Source organism: Salvelinus fontinalis, chromosome 17 (assembly GCF_029448725.1).
Source record: "Salvelinus fontinalis isolate EN_2023a chromosome 17, ASM2944872v1, whole genome shotgun sequence".
In the NCBI taxonomy this organism is placed as follows: domain Eukaryota; kingdom Metazoa; phylum Chordata; class Actinopteri; order Salmoniformes; family Salmonidae; genus Salvelinus; species Salvelinus fontinalis.
Genome location: NC_074681.1, coordinates 3,699,139 through 3,718,439, shown reverse-complemented (window position 1 = coordinate 3,718,439; position 19,301 = coordinate 3,699,139). Strand labels below are relative to the sequence as shown.

General features: G+C 48.4%; 1 protein-coding gene across 3 annotated transcripts in view; it reads right to left on the bottom strand.

Moving 5' to 3' along the window:
* LOC129813588 (ski-like protein) overlaps positions 1-19,301 on the bottom strand; it is a 47,431-nt gene that overhangs the window by 10,910 nt on the left and 17,220 nt on the right. The window contains exons 3-5 of one of the 3 annotated variants that reach the window (XM_055865916.1): positions 7,603-7,698; positions 5,937-5,995; positions 909-1,075 (exon numbers count right to left, since the gene is read on the bottom strand). In XM_055865916.1, the coding sequence (XP_055721891.1) occupies positions 909-1,075; positions 5,937-5,995; positions 7,603-7,698 (322 nt within the window). The remainder of the gene's footprint in view (positions 1-908; positions 1,076-5,936; positions 5,996-7,602; positions 7,699-19,301) is intronic. The other 2 variants (XM_055865917.1, XM_055865918.1) reach the window with 2 other exon arrangements.

The following is a 19,301-nucleotide window of genomic DNA, read 5'->3' as shown; positions in this document are numbered from 1 at the left end:
ATGCTACAGTAGCTGTTTTCAAAAGTATTTGCCATTTTGTTTCATATCTGGTAACACACAAAGCAATAGGAATCCTAACGTTATAGCTATCCAAGCAACACTGCTTGGCTGGGCTGCTGTGTGCACTGTGTGAAGTGCTTAAAGATGTATTTTATTATCAATGCGCACAGGCATACAAGTTGGTTTAACTACTAAAGTTAGACTATGCTCATGTTTTTGATATTTACATTGTTTAGTTCACAAATTCAGTTGCTTTTCAAATGCTTGAGTTTTTTCTTCCACTACTAGCGAAGAGAAGAAACATCTCTCAGCTAGTCGGATTCTCACAGGAGGCGACTCAAGTGGCCCTGTTACCAAGGTAACCTTAAAGAGGCAGCTGAACTTTGTGATATTTTTGGTAAAAAATATACAATTAATTTGACCAATATCACATTACTGATTAACAGAAATACATAGCTTTTTTTTTTTTTTTTTACATTAAGCATGCTCATTCATTTTGTTGTGTTTTCTGGTGTAATTAACGCAAAGAAAGTGTCCGGTAAACAAAAACAAAACGTTTTAGGCCACACACACACACCACAAGCTCAGCTGTGTCTTACTCAACACTTCAAGGTCAGACTGGGAAACAGCAGCAGCGTACACACGCAAGCTCTTCTGTCTTTGTGGGGACTTAAAACCAAAAGTCTCCACAAGGATAATAAAACAGGGAAAATTCCCCAAATCCCCATGAGGACAAAGGCTATTTTAAGCTTACTGGTTAGGGATAAGTTTATAATTAGGGTAAGGGGTTAGTTGTTAGGTTTAGGGATACGTTTATAATTAGGGTAAGGGGTTAGTTGTTAGGGTTACGAAAAACATGATTTTGAAAGTATAATAGGTCCCCACGAGGATAGAAGAACATAACTTACGTGTGTGTGTGTGGTACTGACCCATAGCAGTGTCTTGGTGGCCGTGGGCCAGTCTCCTACTGTAGTGGTGTTTGAGCAGCACCCCCAGAACCTCAGAGCTGACCTCTGGCTGATCCCTCAGAGACACATTAGGAGCCACCATCTTATCATATGTATACAGGTTGTAACTACAGAGAGAGAGAGAGAGAGAGGGGGAGGAGAGAGACATGGTTATATGTATACAGGTTGTAACTAGAGAGAGAGAGAAGAGAGAGAGACATGGTGATATGTATACAGGTTGTAACTAGAGAGAGAGAGAAGAGAGAGAGACATGGTGATATGTATACAGGTTGTAACTAGAGAGAGAGAGAAGAGAGAGAGACATGGTGATATGTATACAGGTTGTAACTAGAGAGAGAGAGGAGAGAGAGACATGGTTATCATATGTACAGTGCACTCGGAAAGTATTCAGACACCTTGACTTTCTCCACATCGTTACGTTACAGCCTTATTCTAAAATGTATTAACTCGCCCCCCCCCCCTCAATCTACACACAATATCCCATCATGACAAAGCAAAAACAGGTGCAGAAATGTTAGCAAATGTATTACAGATAAAATCTCAGTACTTTGTTGAAGCACCTTTGGCAGCGATTACAGACTTGAGTCTTTTTGGGTAAGGCGCTACAAGCTTGGCACACCTGTATTTAGGGAGTTTCTCCCATTCTTCTCTGCAGATCCTCTGTCAGGTTGGATAGGGAGCGTCGCTGCACAGCTATTTTCAGGTCTCTCCAGAGATGTTAGATTGGGTTCAAGTCCGGGCTCTGGCTGGGCCACTCAAGGACATTGAGACTTGTCCCGAAGCCACTCCTACGTTGTCTAAGCTGTGTGCTTAGGTTCGTTGACCTATTAGAAGGGCGAACCTTCGCCCCAGTCTGAGGTCCTGAGAGCAGGTTTTCATCAAGGATCTCTGTACTTTGCGCCGTTCATATTTGCCTTGGTCCTGACTAGTCTCCCAGTCCCTGCCGCTGAAAAACATCCCCACAGCATGATGTGGCCACCACCATGCTTCACCATAGGGATGGTGCCAGGTTTCCTCCAGACGTGACGCTTGGCATTTAGGCCAAAGAGTTCAATCTTGGTTCATCAGACCAGAGAATCTTGTTTATCATGGTCAGAGTCCTTTAGGCGCCTTTTGTCAAACTCCAAGTGGGCTGTCATGTGCCTTTTACTGAGGAGTGGCTTCCATCTGGCCACTCTACCATAAAGGCCTAATTTATGGAGTGCTTCAGAGATGGTTGACCTTTTGGAAGGTTCTCCCATCTCCACAGAGGAACTCTAGAGCTCTGTCAGAGTGACCATCGGGTTCTTGGTCACCTCCATGACCAAGGCCCTTCTCCCCCGACTGCTCAGTTTGGCCGGACAGCCAGCTCTAGGAAGAGCCTTGGTGGTTCCAAACTTCTTCCATTTAAGAATGATGGTGGCCACTGATCTTGGGGACCTTCAATGCTGCAGATTTTATTTTTATTTTTTAAAATGGTACCCTTCCCCGGATCTGTGCCTTAACACAATAAGGAACACAATAAGGAATAAGGAGTTTTTGTATTGATCCATTTGAATTTTTTTCCCAAAATGTGTTTTTGCTTCGTAATTATGGGGTATTGTGTCAATTGCTGAGGAAAATGTTTTATTTAATCCATTTTAGAATAAGGCTGTAACGTAAAGTCGAGGGGTATGAATACTTTCCGAAGGCACTGTATACGGGCAGTAACTAGAGAGGGGGAGAGTGGTAACTATGGTTATCATACGTATACAGGTAGTAACTAGAGAGCGAGAGCACAAAGAGCGAGAAAGAAAAAGACATAGCAATTAGGATTTGGCTAAAAATACTTGAATCAGATATAGAACCAATTTCTCACCAACCAAGAATTCACAAAATGGGACAAGCACCCAGATTGAGAGACTGCATGCAGAATTTTGAAAAATTATCCTCTGTGTAAAACACCAAATAATGGATGCAGAGCAGAATTAGGATCATACCAGCTGACTATCAAAATCCAAAAAAGACCCGGTAAATTATACAACCACCTAAAAGGAAGAGATTCCCAAACCTTCCATAACAAAGCCATCACCTACAGAGAGATGAACCTGGGGAAGTCCCCTAAGCAAGCTGGTCCTGGGGCTCTGTTCACAAACACAAACAGACCCCACAGAGCCCCAGGACAGCAACACAATTAGACCCAACTAAATCATGAGAAATCAAAAAGATAATTACGGAATAAGGAAAGAATTAACAAACAAAAAAACTGAGCAAACTAGAATGCTATTTGGCCCTAAACAGAGAGTACACAGTGGCAGAATACCTGACCACTGTGACTGACCCAAACTTAAGGAAAGCTTTGACTATGTACAGACTCAGTGAGCATAGCCTTTCTATTGAGAAAGGCCGCAATAGCCTGTCTTCTCTTGAGAGCCAGGTCTGCCTATGTGCACACTGCCCACAAAATGAGGTGGAAACTGAGCTACACTTCCTAACCTCCTGCCAAATGTATGACCACATTAGAGACACATATTTCCCTCAGATTACACAGACCCACATTTTTATTTATTTTACTAGGCCAGTCAGTTAAGAACAAATTCTTATTTACAATGACGGCCTACTCCGGCCAAACCCTCCCCTTACCGGGACGACGCTGAGCCGCCCTATGGCACTCCCGATCACGGCAGGTTGTGATACAGCCCGGGATCGAACCAGGGTCTGTAGTGACGCCTCTAGCACTGAGATGCAGCGCCTTAAACCGGTGCACCACTCGGGAGCCTATGATTTGAATGATTCTAAAACAAATCCAATTTTGATTGAACTCCCATATCCATTGGGTGAAATACCACAGTGTGCCATCACAGCAGCAAAATGTGTGACCTGTTGCCACAAGAAAAGGGCAACCAGTGAAGAACAAACACCATTGTAAATACAACACATATTTTTGTTGATTTATTTTCCCTTTTGTACTTTCACATGGTTACCCCACTGTATAGACATGACATTTGAAATCTCTCTATTCCTTTGGAACTTTTGTGAGTGTAATGTTTACTGTTTCACTTATGGTTTATTATCTATTTCACCTGCTTTGGCAATGTAAACATGTTTCCCATATCAATAAAGACCTTTGAATTAAATTGAGAGAGCGCACGCGACAGGGAGACAGATCAGAACAATTTACCTTATCATACATATACAGACAAAGAGACAGACACATGGTTATCATACGTACAGTGCCTTCAGAAAGTATTCATACCCCTTGACTTATTCAACATTTTGTTGTGTGACAGCCTGAATTCAAAATGGATTAAATATGTCTCTCTACAGCACTTCACCAATCTGGGCTTTATGGAAGAGTGGCCAGACGGAAGCCACCCTTGAGAAAAAGGCACGACAGCAGGCATGGAGTTTGCAAAAAAGGCACGTGAAAGACAGATCATAAAAGCAAAATATTCTGTGGTCTGATGAAACAAAAATGTAACTATTTGGCCTGAATGCAAAGCACTATGTCTGGAGAAAACCAGGCACAGCTCATCACCCATCTAACACCATCCCTACCGTGAAGCATGGTGGTGGCAGCATCATGCTATGGGGATGCTTTTCAGCTTCAGGGAAACTGGTAAGGATAGAGGGAACAATGAATGGAGCCCAAATACAGGTTAATTCTTGATGAGAACCTGCTTCAGAGTGCAAACGACATTAGACTGGGACAAAGATTTACGTTCCAACAGGGCAATGACCCCAAGCATACAGCCAAAGTAATACTGGAATGGCTTCAGAACAAGAATGTGAAAGTCCTTGAGACCCAGCCAAAGCCCAGACGTGAATCCCATTGAAAATCTGTGGAAAGACTTGAAGATTGCCATTCACCGCCACTCCCTCGTCTAATTTAACAGAGCTTGAGAAAATCTGCAAGGAATGGGAGAAAATCCCCAAATCCAGATGTGTAAAGCGGATAAGACATACCCAAGACGACTCAAAGTTGTAATCACCACCAAAAGTGCTTCTACAAAGTAGTGACTCAGGGATGTGAATACTTATGTAAAGTAGATAAATTGCCAAAAATGTCTAAAAACAGGTTCACTTTGTTATTATGGGTTAATATGTGTATACTTTTTAAAATATATTTTAATAAATTTTGAATTCAGGCTGTAACACAATGTGAAATAAACCAAGAGGTATGAATACTCTGACAGCACTGGCCGTAAATAGACGGAGAGCACCGTCGCTTAGTAATGTAATTCTGACTTCATTGTTAGATTCCACTGGACTTGCATTGTTAAATTACAAGCAGTTTTCCCAAAACCAAATGACTGTTTCTATACTATAGGACGTGTTACAGGGACTCACTCCTGTTACATGAAAACACACGTTTTTAACATTGCACTTTGGTAACAAACCTTCGTAAAAACCATTGACCAGCCCTGGTCTGGTGTCCCACTGAGGGGTCAGTTGTAATCCCGTAGTCTAACCTGCCTGTGTCTACCATGTCACGTGCTGCCCTGCCTCCTGTAATCCAGCTCATCTCAGCCTTCATCTGTACCAGATGAATGAGCGGTAGACCACAACTTCACACTGACACATGCAACAGTCGGTCCAACTAGGAGGCAGGGTAGGAAGCAGAGCCGGGGTTTCAGCACTGCTACACCAACACTCCCTAGGAAGTTGCTTGGAAAGTTACTTGGCACGGATTGTCAAGGGCAAGGTCTTCCAACGAGGAAGAAACATAGCTAGCCAGTCCCCAGTACTCAGAAGATTAGACTCCATTGTGGAATAAGTATTACACTCCATTGTGGGATAAGTATTACACTCCATTGTGGGATAAGTATTACACTCCATTGTGGGATAAGTATTACACTCCATTGCGGGATAAGAGCGATCCAAATAAGCAAACAAACCTGGGGTGCCCGGGGGTGGACCATGGTGGGGTGTCTGGGAGGTGATAGAACGTTGTGGCAGGGGGTAGAAGACAGAGGATAAAGGGTTAGGGGGTAGTAAAGATTAACATACCTGGGGTGACTGGGCTCTTCCTTGATGTGGGGGAACACCAGAGTAGCCTGGGCTTGAACCTGCAAACACAATAATAAACCCTTTAATATACTGAGTCTTCATTGCATCTCGATATAACAGAGATCAGTAGATGCATAATATCTGAACGTCCATGTTTGTAGCTATAATTGTGTGCTTTTAGGGGAGGGTGATGTGAAGAGTGAGCACGGCCTTTAAATGCTTGAGAGGAGTGGTGGATGAAGCATGCCATTTCAACAGGGGAGTGCGTCAGGACCTGACGAACCCAGTGCGTCAGGACCTGACGAACCCAGTGCGTCAGGACCTGACGAACCCAGTGCGTCAGGACCTGACGAACCCAGTGCGTCAGGACCTGACGAACCCAGTGCGTCAGGACCTGACGAACCCAGTGCGTCAGGACCTGACGAACCCAGTGCGTCAGGACCTGACGAACCCAGTGCGTCAGGACCTGACGAACCCAGTGCGTCAGGACCTGACGAACCCAGTGCGTCAGGACCTGACGAACCCAGTGCGTCAGGACCTGACGAACCCAGTGCGTCAGGACCTGACGAACCCAGTGCGTCAGGTTACGTGCTTAGGAGTGAGGATTCAGGTGAATGGGGTTGGAGTAAGGTTAGTGGTAGTGTTGTCACGATACCAGAACTTTGACTTGGATACCAATACCAGGTTTAGTATCACGATACTGAACACCAAAACAATTCCACAGCAAAATATATATATATTTCACAATACAGGCTAATGTACACTCAATAGGAGTGTGTGCATGCATTGAGTTATTGAGCTTGTTTTCGCTGATTTCATGGAGCTACAGATTAAAAACAATCCGTTTCCCTTCCATTTGGGAAATTCTGTACTGATCAACAACATTTGCATAGAAGAAATCTCTTATTTTATAAAGTGCTTGCGCGCGCTCTCTTTAAGACCCATGACGTCATTCACACACAGTCAGATCGAGACTCGAGCAAAGATGATCTTGACTGGGGGGAGACAAAGAATGGATAGAGTTCTGTGACAATCAGAAATATCTTTCGTTATGGTTTGCATATCACAAACAAGGTACTAGGGTAGTGAACTGACCCTAGCTTCAGCTGTTAGCTAGCAAGGAAAGTTAGCCTACAAAGCTGGAAGCTACCTGTATCTTCTTGCATTCTAAAGTGTTCTAGCCTGTAACGGACATTGTTTTGCGAACAGTAATTCGAAATTTCAACTTTGACATGCCGTGTTGCATTATTGAAGCTTGTTAACTTCTATGCAGCATGAGTGGCGGACTCCCAGTGAGTTCAGTGGTTCCTCAGGACAGACTAGAGTCAGTATGAAGGGGGAGCTAACATGATACAGTCCAGACTCCCAGTGAGTTCAGTGGTTCCTCAGGACATACTACAGCTAGCAGTGGGTACGTGGAGCAGACACGGTGCCATCGGCTGTGCTGATCGACAGAATTGATTCTCTCTCAACTCGGTAGAAGACGCCAGACACATTTGACAGAAGTAGCGAAAGTAACACATTCTAGCAAACCATTTTCAAGTTCTAGTACAAAAACAACAAACGTTTTGGTATACAGAGGAACAATAGGGGGAGTGGTCAGGGTCGTCAATGCAACTAGCTACGTCGGCAGCGTGAGCAGAACGCCGCTTCCTGTGTGTCGTACCTTGGCCGCTGCGTCGTCGGCTAGTTTACTGTTAAGAGACACTAGAGGCTCTGGAGGAGACGATCTCCTCACCTCGCCATCCTCTTCTACCACCTTCTGAAACACAGACAGAGACAGAGAGAGAGTTAGACCCTGAGACAGAGGTAGGCCTCTGAAGGCTATGACGCAGAATTACAGTGAGGTAAAAGTCCCACAGAAAGAGGGAGTTAGCAAGAGGCTTCCACTCTTCCTCTAGACATCATTAACCAGGATTTATTTAATACATTTATTGCACACACAAATCACACAGGTGTCACACACTCTGCAAGTTCAAACTGCACTGAAACAACAAACATAAGGACATACACCTGTAGGATATAGAGGCCTGTGGGATAGAGGCCTGTAGGATATAGCACGGAACAATTAGAGTAAAGTATTTCACCACAGGAGAGACCGATCATCCAAACACACCGGGAAATCAAATTCTTACAGAAATGAAAACCACCTATTTGATAAAAACTCTGAATAAACAAATTGCTATTTGGCCTCAAAAGACTATTCAAATTGGAAAAATCTCTACTCTGTCAGATACAAAACAGAGACAGATCCTGACCAAAAACAGGCTCATCGCCCACCAAAATTGGCTACAGAGAAAAGGGAAACACAAAAAGACACCAAAGAGGATCTATGTGGTCACTGCACGACAGGGAAATGCACTTTTTACCTTTTTACCAAATACCATAAAATGTGGAAAACGTCAAGGGGTCTGAATACTTTCCGAATGCACCGTAGCAACATTGTCTAGGAAAAGGGGCCAATTCAACAGCGCACTGACGCGTTTCAGAACCGCGGACAGCGACCACGATCCAACACAGGAGAATTTGTATTTGTACCATTGTTCTTACATAATATAACCATATACAATTTCAGTTGCACGTTTTAAGAGTGATGGACTGTGCCATCCCCACAACGCATCAGTCCACTCAGACAGGATCCAATCTGATAGGTGCCGTGTACACCATGATTAGCTGTTTCTTTGCTACTGCTCAATAAAATAAAACCTCGGTCGACCAACAGCCTATGGACCAAACAACAGAGCACTGGACTAAATGTGGTCAACCCTGAGTCCACGACTATGGATGAAATAAATGAACAGTCATTAGTTTTTGTTATTTTTGGAACAGCTGACCGAAGACCGGATGGCCAGGCATTCGTGGGTTGAGTCAGTTTCCGCGGTAACAAGGACTCTTTAAAACGACTATTCTAAATGACTGTAGTAAGCATGAGTAGGTGGAAGGGATGATGACATGCTTTACAGTAAGCACACCACACACACACACCACAGCGCGCACACACACACACACACCACTGCGCGCACACACACCACAGCACACACACGAAACCAGGGGATATTGGATTGGGAGTACAGAATTATTTCTATAACGGATGTAGAAACTAAAGGAATGATTCCTGTCTGGAGGAATCTCATCTGGTGAAGAATGTATCATGTGATGCTACTCGCTAGTGACGACACACACACACACACACACACACGAGTCATCAGGCTACAGGAAGCAGCGCAGTGAAGGAGAGGAAGTGACCCGGGGGAGGACGAAGGGAGCTGTGTGTGCGCGCGTGTGTGACGGGGGTGGACGACCCTGAATTTCTGCACTCCTACCCCTGGGCGCCGGAGACGGTTAGAAATGAGGATGCCAGTACGCCGAGTGTGCTTTCGTGTCATCCAACGTATTTGTAATAATGGCACCAGGTCATACCCTCACAGTGCGGCACAAACTATTTGTTATAGCTTACACATTACGTACGGGCCGACCCTCATGTCCTGGAATGGAATGCAGACTGCGTACGTGAAATGGGTGATGTAGGCTATTAGCCCAAACAACACTAACAGAAAATGTGAAGTTGTATCACAGACAGCGTCACTGCGTTTTGGTACAAAACCCTCAGAGGGGGGGGGGGTCTCCTGGAGGTTCAAAGAAGACATGGTTCTATTCTGAGGGCCCCCCCCTGAGGTTCCTACCGGCCAGAGAAGACATGGTTCTATTCTGAGGGCTCCCCCCCTGAGGTTCCTAACGGCCAGAGAAGACAGGGTGTGTGCAACTAGCTCGCTGAAGGTAATTAGCTACTTTAGCCTCTACTTCCAGCTTTACTCACATTTCTTCCACTATCCAAGTGATGAACCAGATTTAGAAGCACTCTACATGACTAAAAGTATGTGGACATCTGCTCGTTGAACATCTCATTCCAAATTCATAGTCATTAATATGGAGTTGGTCCCCCCCTTTTGCTGCTATAACAGACTCCACTCTTCTGGGGAGGCTTTCCACTAGATGTTGGAACATTGCTATGGGGACTTGTTTCCATTCAGCTACAAGAGAATTAGTGAGGTCGGACACTGATGTTGGGCGATTAGGCCTGGCTCGCAGTCAGCGTTCCAATGCATCCCAAAGGAGTTTGATGAGGCTGAAGTCAGGGCTCTGTACGGGCTAGTGATTTTCTTCCACTCCGATTTTGACAAACCATTTCTGCATGGACCTAGCTTTGTACACGGGGGCATTGTCATGCTTTCCCAAAACTGTTGCCACAAAGTTGGAAGTACAGAAACATCTGGAATGTCATTGTATGCTGTAGCGTTAAGATTTCCCTTCACTGGAATTAAGGGTCCTAGCCCAAACCATGAAAAATAGCCCCAGACCAAAATTAATCCTCCACCAAACTTTACAGTTGGCACTATGCATAGGGACAGGTCGCGTTATCCTGGTATCCGCCAAACCCAGATTCGTCCGTCGGACTGCCAGATGGTTAAACGTGATTCATCACATATCTTAGGCTCGTGTACGGCTGCTCAGCCATGAAAACCAATTTCATGAAGCTCCCAACAGTTATTGTGCTGACGTTGCGTCCAGAGGCAGTTTGGAACTCGGTAGTGAGTGTTGCAACCGAGGACAGACAATTTTTACTCGCTACGCGCTTCAGCCCCGTTCTGTCAGGTTGTGTGGCCTACCATTTCGCGGCTGAGCCAATGTTGCTCCTAGATGTTTCCACTTGGCAATAACATCACTTACAGTTGACCGGGGCAGCTCTATAAAGGACAGAAATTAGACAAACTGACTTGTTAGAACGGTAGCATCCTGTGACGGTGACACGTTGAAAGTCACTGAGCTCTTCATTAAGGCCATTCTACAGCCAGTGTTTGTCTATGGAGATTGCATGGCGGTGTGCTCAATTTTACACGCCCGTCAGCAAAGTGTGGCCAAAATAGTCAAACGCAATAATTTGAAGGGGTGTCCACATACATTTGTATATACAGCACAAGTCAAAAAGTTTAGACACCTACTCATATATTTTTACAATTTTCTACATTGTAGTAAAATAGTGAAGACATCAAAACTATGAAATAACACATTTGGAATAAAGTAATAACAAAAAAAGTGTTAAACAAATCAAAATATATTTTATATTTGAGATTCTTCGAAGTAGCCACTCTTTGCCTTGATGACAGCTTTGCACACTTGGCATTCTCTCAACCAGCTTCATGAGTTAGTCACCTGGAATGCATTTCAATTAACAAGTGTGCAATATTTCAAGTTAATTTGTGGAATTGTTCTATTTAAGCCAATCAGTTGTGTTGTGACAAGGTAGGGGTGGTATAAAGAAGATTGCACTATTTGGTAAAAAACAACGTCCATATTATGGCAAGAACAGCTCAAATAAGCAAAGAGAAACAATAGTCCATCATTACTTTAAGACATGGAGGTCAGTCAATGTGGAACAATTTCCAGAACTTTGAACGTTTCTTCAAGTGCAGTTGCAAAAACCATCAAGCGCTATGGTGAAACTGGCTGTCATGAGGACCGCCACAGGAAAGGAAGACCCAGTTACCTCTGCTGCAGAGGATAAGTTCATTAGAGTTACCAGCCTCAGAAATTGCAAGCCCAAATAAATGCGTCACAAACACATCTCCACTACTTCAGTAGGAGACTGCGTGAATCAGGCCAACATGGTCCAATTGCAGCAAAGAAACCACTACTAAAGGACACCAATAAAAATAAGACACTTGATTAGGCCAAGAAACACAAGCAATGGACATTAGACCGGTGAAAATCTGTCATTTGGTCTGATGAGTCCAAATTTAAGATTTTTGGTTCCAACCGCTGTGTCTTTGTGAGAGACAGAGTAGGTGAACGGATCATCTCCACATGTGTGGTTCCCACCGTGAAGCATGGAGGTGGTGTGTAGGTGCTTTGCTGGTGACACTGTCAGTGATTTTTTTTTAATTCAAGGAACACTTAACCAGCATGGCTACAACAGCATTCTGCAGCAATACACCATCCCATCTGGTTTACGCTTAGTGGGACTATAATTTGTTTTTCAACAGGACAATGACCCAACACACCTCCAGGGTGTGTAAGGACTATTTGACCAAGGAGAGTGATGGAGTGCTGCATCAGATGACCTGGCCTCCACAATCACCTGACCTCAACCCAATTGAGATGGTTTGGGATGAGTTGGATTGCGGAGTGAAGGAAAAGCAGCCAACAAGTTCTCAGCAAGTGGTAAGTCCTTCAAGACTGTTGGAAAAGCATTCCAGGTGAAGCTGGTTGAGAGAATTAGTGCGCACAGCTGTCATCAAGGCAAAGGGTGACTACTTTGAAGAATATAATATATAAACATATATTTTGATTTGTTTAACACTTTTTTGGTTACTACATGATTCCAAATGTGTTATTTCATAGTTAGTCTAAACTATTATTCTAGTTTGTCTAAACTATTATTCTACTATGTAGAAAATGGTAAAAATAAAAGAAAAACCCTTGAATGAGTAGGTGTCCAAACTTGACTGACTAACACACACAATAAAAAAAATGTATGGAATGGAGATTGGAATAAAAGGAAACGCAGTGGAGCTAAGCACAGGCAAAATCCCAGAGGAAAAATGGCTTCAGTCTACTTTCTAAAAGACACAGAGGAATTCACCTTTCAGCAGGACAATAACCTCAAACACAAGGCCATGATCAACAACCAACTTCAGAGTTTGAATAATATGCCAATATTGTACAATGCAGATGTGCAAAGCTCTTAGAGAGTTACCCAGAAAGACTCACAGAATAAGTCAAGGGGTATGAATAGTTTGTGAAGGCACTAATTGAGTGGTAAGAGAAGAGGATTATTTTAATGCCCTTTCTGGTCTTTCCCTCATCTCTGAATCGAGAGAGCGATGACACTGCTTTTATACGGTGCATTCCGAAAGTATTAAGACCCGTTTCCTTTTGCCATGTTTTGTTACGTTCCTTATTATATAAAATGTGATATTTCAGTTTTTACACATTTGCAAAAAAACTTCTACAAATCTCTTCTTGCTATGTCATTATGGGTTATTGTGTGGAGATTGAAGAGTGGGAATCCATTTTAGAATAAGGCTGTAGCGTAAAAAAAATGTTTTAAAAAGTCTAGGGGTCTGAACACACTACAGTTTCTGTGTCTGTGAGTGTAGAGCACTGTCTGTGTGTAAAGCCTGGGCATGTCTGGGCCTCACTCCATTTACATCTTACCATTAAAAATCACAGTTCCAACAGGGGCTGGGCACAGAGGAGCCTTTCACACAGACATCCCTACAGTACATATGTACACACAGCCTCCTGGTTGCTCCAGGAGACCAGACATTGGGCAGTTAAATATTTTCATTGGTGAACTCAATGTATTACTTACTAGTAATGATTCTGGTCTGCATCCCAAATTGCACCCTATTCTCTATAGGGCCTTATTCCCTTCATAGGGGGGGGGGGGGGGGGGGGGGGGGGTCCTGGTCTCATGCTAATAACCTATTTTCCATGTTCTCCTTCTCTTTCCTTTGTTGTTGGAACCAGCGCTGTCTATTGAGGTCAGGTAGTGAGACAAGGGAACAGCAGTCTGTGTGTTCAGTCTGTTGCCTGACTGCTTGGCTGGAGTGCGTATGTAAACTAGCTGCAGTTACAATAAGCTCCTTCCCCTGACCGTGCCCCTGACAGAAAAACAGGGCAGGAGCACTGTTTCCCTAGGAACTCTTAAAAGATAATTTCCATAGATGAGATGGTTTGAAATAATGTAGTAACTCTGGACGAGAGTTATGAACAGATTGTTTTTACAGAAGTGGGGAAAGAAAGTGTTTGAGATAAATAAAAACTGGCAGAAAACAAGAGAGCGAGAGAGAGGCAGGCCTCGAGGGATGGAGGGAGAGAAAGAGAGACCAAGGGGGAGTGAGGGGAGAGAGAGAGAGCGAGAGAGAGAGGACACTGAGGGAGGCCCGCCCTAGCGTGTGATTGGCTGAATAGGTGGGTTGTTCCAGACTGAGTGTTCCGTTCAGTGCAAGTTATGTGAGGTCAAAGTTAGTCTCACGCAGGAGGAGGAGAGCCGCGGGGGAGGAGTGGATTTCATAACATGCTGCTGCATGAGGGTTTTGCATGTCTGAGCAGTATGTAGAGAAATATACATAAAAATATATAATAATAATAAAAAAGAGAAAGGGGAGAGGCTGACCGAGACAACAGCAGGAACCAGCTGTCCTAGACTGACCCACCCCCTCTCCTCCCTTCACCCTGTAGCAGCTCAGCCTTTCCCCTGGGCGGCTAGAATTAAGCAATAAGGCACGAAGGGGTGGGGTATATGGCCAATATACCACTGCTAAGGGCTGTTATGTACAACGCAACGCAGAGTACCTGGATACAGTCTTTAGCCGTGGCATATTGGCCATATACCACAAACTCGAGGTGCCTTATTGCTATTATAAACTGGTTACCAACGTAATTACAGCAGTAAAAAATGTTTTGTCATACCCGTGGTATACGGTCTGATATACCCCGGCTGTCAGCTAATCAGCATTCAGGGCTCGAACCACGCAGTTTATAATATACTCCTAGCCTTATCTGTCTGTCTAGATAAATACTCTAGGCTCTATTTCCCTCCTCTCCTCCCAGACAGATCCTTGTCAGATCGTTGCAACACTTATTTTGTTACCCTCTTCTAAATTGGGCCCATGGGGACATTGACTGTTTAAAAACACTTGTGGGGGGGAGGGGGGCTCTAGACACACTGTCTGGGAAGATCCATTCTAGAACCTTGCAGAACGTATGAATATAAGAGTAGAATCATTAGAACAATATAGGAGATAGTTAAGCAAGTTAGTGAACATGAGCAGTTCTGGAGACGTGTTTGAGGAGAGAGAGAGCGAGGAGAGAGAGAGAGAGAGAGGAGAGAGAGAGAGAGCGAGGAGAGAGAGAGAGAGCGAGGAGAGAGAGAGCGAGGAGAGAGAGAGCGAGGAGAGAAAGAGCGAGCGAGCAGAGAAAGAGCGAGGAGAGAAAGAGCGAGGAGAGAAAGAGCGAGCGAGCAGAGAGCGAGCGAGGAGAGAAAGAGCGAGCGAGGAGAGAAAGAGCGAGCGAGGAGAGAAAGAGCGAGCGAGGAGAGAAAGAGCGAGCGAGGAGAGAAAGAGCGAGCGAGGAGAGAAAGAGCGAGCGAGGAGAGAAAGAGCGAGCGAGGAGAGAAAGAGCGAGCGAGGAGAGAGCGAGCGAGCGAGCAGAGAGCGAGCGAGCGAGCAGAGAGCGAGCGAGCGAGGAGAGAGCGAGCGAGGAGAGAAAGAGCGAGCGAGCAGAGAGCGAGCGAGGAGAGAAAGAGCGAGCGAGCAGAGAGCGAGCGAGGAGAGAAAGAGCGAGCGAGCAGAGAGCGAGCGAGGAGAGAAAGAGCGAGCGAGCAGAGAGCGAGCGAGGAGCGAGCGAGCAGAGAGCGAGCGAGGAGAGAGCGAGCGAGCGAGCAGAGAAAGAGCGAGCGAGGAGAAAGAGCGAGCGAGGAGAAAGAGCGAGCGAGCAGAGAGCGAGCGAGCGAGGAGAAAGAGCGAGCGAGCAGAGAGCGAGAGAGCGAGCGAGCGAGGAGAAAGAGCGAGCGAGGAGAAAGAGCGAGCGAGGAGAAAGAGCGAGCAGAGAGCGAGCGAGGATGAAAGAGCGAGGATGAAAGAGCGAGCGAGGATGAAAGAGCGAGCGAGCGGGAGAGCGAGCGAGGATGAAAGAGCGAGCGAGCGGGAGAGCGAGCGAGGATGAAAGAGCGAGCGAGCGGGAGAGCGAGCGAGGATGAAAGAGCGAGCGAGCGGGAGAGCGAGCGAGGATGAAAGAGCGAGCGAGCGGGAGAGCGAGCGAGGAGAAAGAGCGAGCGGGAGAGCGAGCGAGGAGAAAGAGCGAGCGAGCGGGAGAGCGAGCGAGCGAGGAGAAAGAGCGAGCGAGCGGGAGAGCGAGCGAGGATAAAGAGCGAGGGAGCGGGAGAGCGAGCGGGAGCGCGAGCGGGAGCGCGAGCGGGAGCGGGAGCGGGAGCGCGAGCGGGAGCGGGAGAGCGAGCGGGAGCGGGAGCGCGAGCGGGAGCGGGAGAGCGAGCGGGAGCGGGAGAGCGAGCGGGAGAGCGAGCGGGAGCGGGAGAGCGAGCGGGAGCGGGAGAGCGAGCGGGAGCGGGAGAGCGAGCGGGAGCGCGAGAGCGAGCGGGAGCGCGAGAGCGAGCGGGAGCGCGAGAGCGAGCGGGAGCGCGAGCGGGAGAGCGAGCGGGAGAGCGAGCGGGAGCGGGAGCGCGAGCGGGAGCGGGAGCGCGAGCGGGAGCGGGAGCGCGAGCGGGAGAGCGAGCGGGAGCGGGAGAGCGGGAGAGCGAGCGGGAGCGGGAGAGCGAGCGGGAGCGGGAGAGCGAGCGGGAGCGGGAGAGCGAGCGGGAGCGGGAGAGCGAGCGGGAGCGGGAGAGCGAGCGGGAGCGGGAGAGCGAGCGGGAGCGGGAGAGCGAGCGGGAGCGCGAGAGCGAGCGGGAGCGCGAGAGCGAGCGGGAGCGCGAGAGCGAGCGGGAGCGCGAGAGCGAGCGGGAGCGCGAGCGGGAGAGCGAGCGGGAGAGCGAGCGGGAGAGCGAGCGGGAGAGCGAGCGCGAGCGGGAGCGGGAGCGCGAGCGGGAGCGGGAGCGCGAGCGGGAGCGGGAGCGCGAGCGGGAGCGGGAGCGCGAGCGGGAGCGGGAGCGCGAGCGGGAGCGGGAGCGCGAGCGGGAGCGGGAGCGCGAGCGGGAGCGGGAGCGCGAGCGGGAGCGGGAGCGCGAGCGGGAGCGGGAGCGCGAGCGGGAGCGGGAGCGCGAGCGGGAGCGGGAGCGCGAGCGGGAGCGGGAGCGCGAGCGGGAGCGGGAGCGCGAGCGGGAGCGGGAGAGCGAGCGGGAGCGGGAGAGCGAGCGGGAGCGGGAGAGCGAGCGGGAGCGGGAGAGCGAGCGGGAGCGGGAGAGCGAGCGGGAGCGGGAGAGCGAGCGGGAGCGGGAGAGCGAGCGGGAGCGGGAGAGCGAGCGGGAGCGGGAGAGCGAGCGGGAGCGGGAGAGCGAGCGGGAGCGGGAGAGCGAGCGGGAGCGGGAGAGCGAGCGGGAGCGGGAGAGCGAGCGGGAGCGGGAGAGCGAGCGGGAGCGGGAGAGCGAGCGGGAGCGGGAGAGCGAGCGGGAGCGGGAGAGCGAGCGGGAGCGGGAGAGCGAGCGGGAGCGGGAGAGCGAGCGGGAGCGGGAGAGCGACCGGGAGCGGGAGAGCGACCGGGAGCGGGAGAGCGACCGGGAGCGGGAGAGCGAGCGGGAGCGGGAGAGCGAGCGGGAGCGGGAGAGCGAGCGGGAGCGGGAGAGCGAGCGGGAGCGGGAGAGCGAGCGGGAGCGGGAGAGCGAGCGGGAGCGGGAGAGCGAGCGGGAGCGGGAGAGCGAGCGGGAGCGGGAGAGCGAGCGGGAGCGGGAGAGCGAGCGGGAGCGGGAGAGCGAGAGAGCGGGAGAGCGAGAGAGCGGGAGAGCGAGAGAGCGGGAGAGCGGGAGAGCGAGAGAGCGGGAGAGCGGGAGAGCGAGCGAGCGGGAGAGCGAGCGAGCGGGAGAGCGAGCGAGCGGGAGAGCGAGAGAGCGGGAGAGCGAGAGAGCGGGAGAGCGGGAGAGCGAGAGAGCGGGAGAGCGAGAGAGCGAGAGAGCGGGAGAGCGAGAGAGCGGGAGAGCGAGAGAGCGGGAGAGCGGGAGAGCGAGAGAGTAGCGAGAGAGTAGCGAGCGAGCGGGAGAGCGAGAGAGTAGCGAGAGAGAGAGTAGCGAGAGAGAGAGTAGCGAGAGAGAAGCGAGAGAGAGAGTAGCGAGAGAGAGAGTAGCGAGAGAGAGAGTAGCGAGAGAGAGAGTAGCGAGAGAGAGAGTAGCGAGAGAGAGAGTAGCGAGAGAGAGAGTAGCGAGAGAGAGAGTAGCGAGAGAGAGAGTAGCGAGAGAGAGAGTAGCGAGAGAGAGAGTAGCGAGAGAGAGAGTAGAGAGAGAAGAGAGAGAAGAGAGAGGAAAGAGAGAGAGATAAGAGAGAGAAGAGGGAGGAGAGGGAGGAGAGGGAGGAGAGGGAGGAGAGGGAGGAGAGGGAGGAGAGGGAGGAGAGGGAGGAGAGGGAGGAGAGGGAGAGGGAGGGAGAGAGAGGGAGAGAGAGGGAGAGAGAGGGAGAGAGAGAGAACGAGAAAGAATTTGAGGAGAGAGACTGGTCTGTGGTAATGTAAGTCACTGGTCTGTAAATAGAGGAAGACAGGAAAGCAGCTGTCTGCACCGCAGCTGCCGTCCAGGCTCTACCGACAAACACACTCTGCTCTCAGAACAAAATTATATGTAAATGCTCCCAGCCTCACACACATTCCTAACAAGCACACACGTGTCCTTTTATAATCTGAAAGCGTGTATATTAGGACACGGAGTCCCTCCAGACAGTCTAGCAGGTATTTCACAACCAGGCCAAGGAGTCACGCACCGAGAATCTCTGCCTTTAAATCAGAGAAGAGACAAAACCTCCCACCATAGATGACGCCACCCTATCGGTCTCAGAGGGAAGTTCAAACACTCGTCATCCTCATTACCTCATTGTTTTAGACACCAAACACACACTAACGAGCTGCCAGTTTAGTTATCGTCATCTTTTATAGTAGGGCCGGGACTATACCAGTATTGCAAAACACAGTACCGTGGCAAGAAAACAAAACGGGTTTAACTTCTTTAGGGAAAAAAGCACTAATGTTGGAAAGAAACATTGTCATCTGTGTATTTATTTTCCAAAATATAAAAATATATAAAATATAACACACAAAATGAAATACAGCAGGATTTTAAATGATCAAATAGTTTGGTCTGCTTCGTGTTGTCATGCTGGTATCGTCACCGACCTATTTTAAAGCAGAAGTCTTCTCACCAACGTCTCTATTGACACTATCAACGCTGTACCATTACCAGATCGTTGCTGTACAAGTTGTTGAGAAAACAATTACGTGACTATTCCATTGTTGAAATACACGTCGGGGTCACAATTTGATAACCTGGTTCTTCATCTTCGGTGTGAATAAATATGACAGGCCAAGTTCAGATTTCAGTTAAAAACTTGGTCAGTTAGACCGCTGCTCCATTCGGGAGGTGTAAAGGCACTGCATCTCAGTTGGCCCAGTGTCGTCTGGGTTAGGGGGGGCTTTACTTGTCTCATCGCTCTCTAGCGACTCCTTGTGGTGGGCCTGGCGCCTGCAGACTGACTTCGGTCATCAGGCTTCCAGGATAAGCAGGCGGGTGTTAAGAACTGCGGATTGACGGGTCAAGTTTCGGAGGACGCATGACTCGACCATGGCCTCTCCAGTGCCCATTGGGGAATTGCAGCAATGAGACAAGATAGCAATTGGATATTATGAAATTGGGGAGAAAATAGGAGGTCA